General features: G+C 37.4%; 1 protein-coding gene across 1 annotated transcript in view; it reads right to left on the bottom strand.

Annotated features, from left to right (window-relative positions):
* LOC119584795 (nidogen-like) overlaps window positions 1–10,000 on the bottom strand; it is a 59,488-nt gene that overhangs the window by 7,221 nt on the left and 42,267 nt on the right. Inside the window, exons 20-27 of the mRNA XM_037933440.1 lie at window positions 8,901–9,026; window positions 6,960–7,088; window positions 6,115–6,254; window positions 4,530–4,655; window positions 3,417–3,579; window positions 2,155–2,280; window positions 1,441–1,551; window positions 1,075–1,249 (exon numbers count right to left, since the gene is read on the bottom strand). Coding sequence (XP_037789368.1) covers window positions 1,075–1,249; window positions 1,441–1,551; window positions 2,155–2,280; window positions 3,417–3,579; window positions 4,530–4,655; window positions 6,115–6,254; window positions 6,960–7,088; window positions 8,901–9,026 — 1,096 coding nt within the window. The remainder of the gene's footprint in view (window positions 1–1,074; window positions 1,250–1,440; window positions 1,552–2,154; window positions 2,281–3,416; window positions 3,580–4,529; window positions 4,656–6,114; window positions 6,255–6,959; window positions 7,089–8,900; window positions 9,027–10,000) is intronic.

The raw sequence follows: 10,000 nt of genomic DNA, 5'->3' as shown, positions 1-10,000 counted from the left end.
CGAAGCACCATTACCAGTGAACCATCAAATAGAAGGGGGAAAAATTACCCTTAGGCATCGTTGCAATTACCGACATCTTAAATCGCATATTCAACCATGTCATTTTCGTGCAACGGAAAAAAAGAACCGTTCGTTGCAATGCTGCATAACCATGACCAAGCACAAAAAAAAAGGTTGTTCGTTTTTTTTATGGGTTGTGTTGTGTTGTTTATATTATTTGACGATTTTTATTAAGTTATTCTGAATTGATTTTTAGTAAGACATTTATCTGTGATATAACTTTATTATATATCTATTATAATTCATCCATTTCAAAAACGTGTCAAAAATTCAAATATAGTACTTAAAAAAAAAAAAAAAAAAAATATGCGCTGACGTGTATAACAGAATATTAATTAAAAAGTTGTATAGTGGCCGTTAAGAGAAGTAAATACATTGATAAAAAAAAAAATAATAATTGCAGAAAGAATGGTGAGGGGCGAAGGGATAAATAAATAGAAGAAAATGATGTTGAATGAGGATGCAACGTCAGGTATTTACTGTTTTTTGTTGTTTTATTTGCTTCTAGGAATGATGATGATGATGATAATGATGATGATGATGATGATGATGATGATGATGATGATGATGATGATGATGATGATGATGATGATGATATTACTATTACAACTACTGTTACAACTAATATTACTACTACCACTACTAATACTTTTTCCTTTTACCTTTAAATTGCTACTACCATTACGTCTACCAATATTACTACAGCTGTTGCTTCTGTTCACTACCACTACTGCTATGTCTATTAATTTTTTACTCCTATTACTCTTATTATCGCTGTTGCTATTAATAGTAGTAACAGTACCATAAATATTTCTTTAACAATGGCGACGAAGATTAATTTAAGTAAACGTACAAGCTACAGCTTATACTGTTTCATAACTTCTAACGTGTCTATTTGCAGGTTTCATAGTTTAGTTTAGTTACCCCTTTAGTAAAAGAAAACCATCCTTTAAATAATCACAGAAAATAAGATGAGTAACGGAGTAACTATGGTAATATATTAGAACTCCTTACCCACGACCTGGATGTACAGCAATGCCTCGAGGATTGACCAGACCACTTTCAATAATTGTCTTGCGCTTTCCTGTTTCAATTGATGCCACAGCGACGACGTCGTTCACTGAATCAGTCCAGTAAACGTTTCCTGAGATCCAGTCAACTGCTACGTCTTCAGGTGAACCGATGTCAACTGTGGGGTTATGATTATGTAAATGTTTTTCTTTTTTTTCTTTCTTTCCTTTTTTAAAAATATTTTGATGAGGCATATCAAACACACACACACACACACACACACACACACACACACACACACACACACACACACACACACACACACACACACACACACACACGCACACACACACACACACCCTTCCTTACCTCCCGACACGACCGGCTTTCGCTCCGAACCGTCGTACTTCGATGACCTAATGGACGCCGAGCCAACGTCCGTCCAGTAGTACTTCCCTTGCAGGCAGTCCACGTCCGCTCCTGCAAGCAAGAGGGGGTTATCCGGGAGTTATTTTTCTCTGTCCCTTTCTATATGTTATATATATATATATATATATATATATATATATATATATATATATATATATATATATATATATATATACATATACACACACACACACACACACACACATACACACACACACATATATATATATACACTTGTATATAAATAAATACTTATATATATATATATATATATATATACATATATATATATATATATATATATATATATATATATATATATATATGTGTGTGTGTGTGTGTGTGTGTGTGTGTGTGTGTGTGTGTGTGTATATATCGGTCTATTTATCTATGTCTATCTATATGTATATGTCCATATCTCTTTATCTAGCTATCTATCTCTATCACATTCTGATCCACAGTCTTATACAAAACATTCCATCCCACTGACCTTCATTCATATATATATATATATATATATATATATATATATATATATATATATATATATATATATGAGATCAATGATCGGCCTCCACGAACTCAACAGAAAACGGAGCGCCGGCCCCCACGCCCTCCTCCTCCTCCCAACAGAAAACGGGGCACCGAACTCACCGACAGCCGTCATGAAAGGCTCCACGTGGATCGGGAACCCACCGCCGGCGCGAGGGTCGGCGGGCATGCGGAGAACTGAGAGCCCCTGGTTGATGAGCAGCAGGTTCTTCTCGTGGTCGGGAGCCTCTGCGGAGTGGAGGGCAGAGGTCAGTGCCTGGGTCAGTGGTCAGCGAATACTTAGGTCTGAGGTGAGCGAGTGCATAGGTCAAAGGTCAGCAAGGACTTGGTAGTTATAGTAGTAGATAGCCTGAGTGCTGGGGTCAAAGGTCAGCAAGGACTTAATAGTAGTAGTAGTAGAGAACCCGAGTACTTGGGTCAAAGGTCAGCGAATACTTAGGGCAAAGGTCAGTGAGTGCTTGGGTCAAAGGTCTGTGTTATGTAATATATTTCTCTTCTCTTAGTTTTCTTATGTAAATCTCTTAGGTCAAAGGTCAGAGAGAGCTTGGATCAAAGTTCAACACGTACTCCGATCAAAAATAACCGAGTACTGGGTCAGAGGTCAGTGTTATTTGGCATCATATACCATTCTCTTCCTTAACTGCCCAACTGACTAGTCTGTCTCACGGGTAGCGGGGACTCTTTAGCTTTAATTGGCAACCCCCCCTCCTGCTGCCTTGCGGGCTAAGCCTCTTAAGGCAAAGGCTACTGGAGACAACCGAGAACAAAGGCTACCGGAGAGAACCAAGAACAGAGGCTACTGGAGACAACCAAGAACAAAGACTACTGGAGACAACCGAGAATAAAGGCTACCGGAGACAACCGAGAACAGAGGCTACTGGAGACAACCAAGAACAGAGGCTACTGGAGACAACCAAGAACAAAGGCTACTGGAGACAACCAAGAACAAAGGCTACTGGAGATAACCAAGAACAGAGGCTATCGGAGACAACCGAGAACAGAGGCTACCGGAGACAACCAAGAACAGAGGCTACTGGAGACAACCAAGAACAAAGGCTACTGGAGACAACCAAGAACAGAGGCTATCGGAGACAACCGAGAACAGAGGCTACCGGAGACAACCAAGAACAGAGGCTACTGGAGACAACCAAGAACAGAGGCTACTGGAGACAACCGAGAACAGAGGCTACCGGAGACAACCAAGAACGAAAAACCGTGGAAGAGAACCGGATCCCCCACCCCGTATTACCTAAGTATACCCACGAAGAGTCAGTGCATGATCGCCTAACGTCGCCTACGACAAGACGATTGCCTGACCCTCCGCATTACTTCTACAAGAACCCGAAGTCCCATAAACAACCAACCTTGGCAGTTGTATCCGTCTCCAGTGTAGCCACTACGACACCTGCAGGAGTAGCCGAAGGGGGAGAGGGCGTCGGGCATACACGAGGCCTGAGGGTGGCATACCGACGGCTCTACCTGGCACGACCTGGACGACCTGCAAAAGTAGCCGTCGCCTTCGAAACCCTGAGGAGAAGGAATGGATGAATGATAATAATCAATGAATAAAGGAAATGATAAACAAAGAAAGGAAATGATAAACAAATAAATGAAATAATAAACAAATAAATGAAATAATAAATAAATAAATGAAATAATAAACAAATAAATTGAATAATAAACAAATAAACGAGATAATTAAAAAAATAATAAAATAATAAACAAATAAATGAAATAAGTAAAAGAAATAAATAGATAAATAAAATAAATAAAATACATAAACGAATTAATTAAATAACAAACAAAGAATTGAATCAGATGAATTAAATAAGTACATTAATTGATTAAACGATAAGCAAACCGATGAAATAAATAAATAAATGAAATAATAGACAAATAGATAAATTGATAAATAGATAAATATATGAATTAATTTTTAAAAAAAGGAAGAAAACTCTTTTATATTCTCAATCGAAAAAAAAAATCTTAAATGAATGAGGAAAAAAAACATTGATGAGATAAAACCAGTAAAAATTTCATAATTCATCCATATCATACTTGCAATTTTGTCAACAACAACAACAACAATAAAATAAAAACAACAAAGACAAAAGCTGAAAAAAAGTATTACAAAAAAAAGTATAACAAAATAAGTATGAAAAAACGAACAAATATACAATGTTAAAAGGATAATAATAATGATAATGATAATAATAATAATAATAATAATAATAATAATAATAATAATAATAATAATAATGCTATAAATAAATAAATAATAAATACATCAATTATCAATAAACAAATAGAAACATAAACAAATAAAAAGATAAACAATATATAAACAACTGAACAAGATAAGAAACACACACACACACACACATATAAACAAACACACACACACACACACACACACACACACACAGACCTTTCAACAACCACACGAATGACTCAACTTTGCAACAACGAAGACTCACCTCTCTGCAAGAACACCTGTACCCGGAGACGTTGATGTCATATGCACACTCTGCATTGTCGCCGCAGTTATAGACCACGTTGCATCCCACCTGAAGAAAGGAGAAATTTGTATTGGGTTTAGCGAGCTTGCAATGGTCGATTGGGGTTTAGCAAGCTTGCAATGGTTGGATGGGGTTTAGCAAGCTTGCAATGGTCGGTTTGGGTGTAGCAAGATTGCAATGGTCGGTTGGGTTTAGCAAGCTTGCAATGGTCGGTTGGGGTTTAGCGAGCTTGCAATGGTCGGTTGGGTTTAGCAAGCTTACAATGGTCGGTTGGGGTTTATCAAGCTTGCAATGGTCGGTTGGGTTTAGCAAACTTGCAGTGGTTTAGCAAGCTTGCAGTGCTCGGTTGGGGTTTAGCAAGCTTGCAACGGTCGGCTGGGGTTTAGCAAGCTTGCAATGGCCGGTTGGGTTTAGCAAGCTTGCAATGGTGGGTTGTTGCACCGCGCTTTGTGGAGGACTCGTGAGATGGGTAGATTAGTTGATAGATGGATAGATGGATTAAATGATGGATAAATGGATCGATTGATTCGTTAATAGAGAGACATGAGGACTTACTAACGGATAGATAGATAGATAGATAGATACAGTAACCGAGACTGGCAGATAGATGGATAAGTAGAAAGACAGATCTCAGATAGGTAGATAGATATATAAATTGATATATGGGTAGGGAGAAAACAGAATAGGAGACAGACAGATAGATAGATAGATAGATAGATAAATAGATAAATAGATAGATAGATAGATAGATAGATAGATAGATAGATAGATAGATATATTGATTGATTGATTGATTGATAGATAGATGGGGAAGTATATAAATACATGTACACAAACATACACACACACACAGAGAGAGAGAGAGAGAGAGAGAGAGAGAGAGAGAGAGAGAGAGAGAGAGAGAGAGAGAGAGAGAGAGGAGACAGGGGAGAGAGAGAGGAGGAGAGAGAGAGAGAGAGAAGAGAGAGAGAGAGAGAGAGAGAGAGAGAGAGAGAGAGAGAAGGAGAGAGATTGAGAAGGAGAGAGAGAGAGAGAGAGAGAGAGAGAGAGAGAGAGAGGAGAGAAAGAGAGAGAGAGAAGAGAGAGAGAGAGAGAGAGAGAGAGAGAGAGAGAGAAAGAAAGAGAGAAGAAGGAAGAGAGAGAGAGAGAGCACAGAGAAACGAGAGAGAGCGAAAAGAGTAGGCAAGACAGACGAGCAAGAAAAGACAACAAACACTAGAGAGGAACGAAAAGAGAACAGACTAGTGGCAAAAAGTCAAATGCACTCGGGTGTACAGGATAAGTATAATCACTCGCATTGAACCAGTCACTGGCACGGTAAGTCACGATACGAGCTAGATACATCAGCATTGACGTCACAGTTGTAATGAATTGCATCGTGATTTAGATTTTAGGATACGAAAAATAAAAATAATGATTCAGTGATATTCTGGTAGTATTTAAACATGATTATTTCTATGCATCGTCTCTTCATATCCATATTTTGACGAAATAAAAGTTTATCGGAATAACTAAAGTGAACTAAATGATGAAAGAGTTCAACAAGATGCCAACCTCTTCTGGGAGAACAAGAGGTGCCATCTCCTTCATATCCCTCATTGCACTGGCACTTGTAGCGTCTACTGGCACTGTCGTAGAGGCACTGGGCGTTGACATCACAGTCCTGGACACTGCTACACTGATCTAATAGATGGATAAAGCAGAGATGCAGTGTAATACATTAGGTTATTGTACAGTGCAATGCATTAGGGTGACATACAATGCAAAACAATGGGATGGTATGCAATGAAATGCACGAGAATGATATAGAGTCAAATCAAAATAATACACAGTGCAAGGCAGTAGGGAGAGAGAAAATGCCAAGCAGTGAAAAATATATCAGCCTGTCAGCGGAATACTAGTGGTAAAGTTGTATTATTTTTTAAAGATTAGGTATTTCACTATATAAAATGGAAAGTTGATGTTTAAATGTACTATGAAACTGTAACAGATCAAACAGTTGAAGACATTACAGATAAATTTAACCTGATTTACATTTTTTTTTTTTTTATCAAACATTTCATTTTCGTAATAAAAGACAAACAAAAAAGTATGTCGAAATTGTAAAGGATAATATCCTCTACTTATTGAGGATACACACACACACACACACGCACACACACATCCTCTCTCCCTCTCACACACACATCTGCGCGCACACACACTCACATCCTCTCTCGCTCTCTTTCAACAACACACACATCCTCTCTCTCTCTCTCTCTCTCTCTCTCTCTCTCTCTCTCTCTCTCTCTCTCTCTCTCTCTCTCTCTCTCTCTCTCTCTCTCTCTCTCTTTCTCTCTCTCTCTCTTTCTCTCTCTCACACACACACATACAAAACACGATCCTCACCTAACGGCGTGCATACCAGTCCGTCACCCTGGTAGCCTGGTAGACATACACACACGTGTTTGAGCTCGTAGTCATCATAAACACACTGGGCGTGAATGTGACAAATATCCACCGTATCGCAGGATACATCTGTGGCAGAATGGGAGAAAAAGAAAGGAAAAAAGTGTTATTATTATTATTATTATTATTATTATATTTTTTTTCTTTCTTTCTTTCTTTCTTTCTTTCTTTTTTAAGCTGTTTGGTTTTTGTTCGAATTAAAAAAAAATTTCGTATATCAGGAGGTGAAGATTTATCATTTAAAGATAGGATGATGCAAGAGTGCACGTTTAAGAGTCTGTATGGTTTTCATTTAATCATAACCTTATAGGCAAAGATACATGCCATGCAATCATAGTTTATATGCAAATAGCTTCATGCCTTCAAGATCACATAAAAAAAAAATAATAATAATAATAATAATAAAATGAAAAAATAAATAAAAAGGATTTTTTTTTTGTCCGAGTTACTATTTTTTTTTATTGACTCTATGGAGTGTTTCCTATTTTCATGACGTAAGTCTATTCTCATTTATTTTATTTTCTCCCTCAATTCCTTTTCTTAATTTCTCCTTTAGATTCTTTCTCGTTCTCCCTTTTCCATGAAAAAAAAAGAAGAATGATCTTACATCATTCCTTTTCCCTTCCTTTATCTATTTTCTTTTATTTATTTATTCCTTTATTTATCTATTTCTATCCCTATTTGTCAGGGACGCACAAAAGGAAGAGGAAAGGGAGACGTTTTTTCTTAAAAAAAAAAAAAATAATAATAAAAAAAAAATATATATATATATATATATTATAGGCAATAAATAAAAAATAAAAATAAGTAAGAAATAGAAATACATGAATAATAAATAATAAAATAAGTAAATAATGAATATAAAAAGTCAAATTAACGGAAATAAAATTGCCTTTTTAGGTCACACTCCAAGGAAGAAACTTGCTAATTTCCTCAAAATGTGGGAAAAATTACTCAGAATCAGGGAGACTAAATTATTCTTTGGGTCAAAGTCAGGGGAAGAAAATTATTGGTAAAAAAGAAAAAAGAAAAGAGAGAGAGAGAGAGAGAGAGAGAGAGAGAGAGAGAGAGAGAGGCAGAGAGAGAAAGAGAGAGAGAGAGAGAGAGAGAAAGAAAGAAAGAAAGAAAGAAAGAAAGAGAGAGAGAGAGAAAGAGAGAGAGAAATTCCCCTTTTCTCAACTGATACCCAAATACCCACCAGATACCCAAATACTCTCTCTTCCTTTTCCACACCAGGATTCTTCAGTTAACTATCCCCTACCCCCTTCCCATTCCCTCCCTAACCCCCTTCCCCTCCCTTCCCCTCCCCCCCTTCCTCAACCCAAGGATACCTAAATACTAAAAAAATATCCAAATACTCCTCTCTCTCTCTTCCCCTTCCTTCTTCATCCCCCAACCCCTTTCCCCTCCCTCCCCCCCTCCTTACCCCTCCGTAAGGTTACTCAAATTACCTCTCCCTTTCCCTCCCCTCCCTTCCCTTCGCCAAGGATACTTAAATACTCTCCCCCCCTCTCCCCTCCCCTCCCCAACCCAGGGATACCCGAATACCCTCATACTCCCCTCTCCCCCCCCTCTCCCCAACCCAGGGATACCCGAATACCCTCATACTCCCCCCCTCTCCCCCCTCCCCTCTCCCCTCCCCTCCCCAACCCAGGGATACCCGAATACCCTCATACTCCCCTCTCCCCTCCCCTCCCCAACCCAGGGATACCCCAATACCCTCATACTCCCCTCTCCCCTCCCCCTCTCCCCCTCCCCTCTCCCCCTCCTCTCCCCAACCCAGGGATACCCAAATACCCTCATACTCCCCTCTCCCCTCCCCCTCTCCCCTCCCCTCCCCAACCCAGGGATACCCTCATACCCTCATACCCTAATACTCACCCAGTTCGTTACAAAAGTAGCCGTCACCATCATATCCAGCATTACACTGACACCTATACTGGTCACTGTATCCATCGTAGATACACTGTGCGTTGCTGTGGCAGTTATTGACCTTGTTGCATGGGACTGAAGAAAGGTACATTATATTATTTTTAAATTGTCTGTTTTATTATTATTTTTGTGTGTGTTTATTTTTATTATTTCTTTTATTTTTTATTGTGTTCTGGTCGCCTGAAGTCACTATCATTCACAATCATGCAGTTGGGTCTACATATACACTTTCTTTCCATAAGAGTCGGTACGATATATATATATATATATATATATATATATATATATATATATATATTTTTTTTTTTTTTTTTTTTTTTTTTTTTTTTTTTTTTTTATACACTCTGAGTCATAATCATAAATCTAGTGTCTCTACTGTGTTACTAAATATTCCATTCAAAGTGTAATGGTAATTTTATTAGCATTTTTATATCGTGCATATGTATTCACAGTAAATTCTTATGTAATGTATATGTAACATATATGTTTACTGATCATTACTTTCGCACTTCTGCAAACTTTAACAAGCATCTGCAGTCACCATCAAGTACTCACAGATTCAAAAGTGTGGTTTTGAAGTCATGTCATGTCATGTCAACATAGTTTTTAAAAAATTTATTTTTTACTGAGGGTTTTCCTGTTTTGGGAAAAATCATTTTATGAGCTACATCTGTCACGGAGAAAAATAATAATGGTAATAAAACGATAATACATACAAATATTACATACATACATACATACATACAAACATTACATACATACTTACATACAAACATGAAGCACAATTAGCACTTTTTACTTTTATTGTTGAAATATATATTATATATATTATACTATATATTATATTATATTATATACACACACACACTAATATATATCTATATATATCTGATATATATCTTTTGCACTAGACAACTGAAATCAATATCTTTTCACCCTTACTACAACTACTGTTTTGGCTACAACTACTGTTTTGACTACAACTACTGTATGACTTTGACTACTTTGCTATTACTATTTTCTTAATTAGCAATTTCCTCTTTATTACT

The sequence above is a fragment of the Penaeus monodon genome, chromosome 18 (genome assembly GCF_015228065.2).
Source record: "Penaeus monodon isolate SGIC_2016 chromosome 18, NSTDA_Pmon_1, whole genome shotgun sequence".
NCBI lineage: Eukaryota > Metazoa > Arthropoda > Malacostraca > Decapoda > Penaeidae > Penaeus > Penaeus monodon.
Note: the sequence above shows the minus strand (reverse complement) of the source record. Positions and strands in the feature narration are given on the sequence as shown.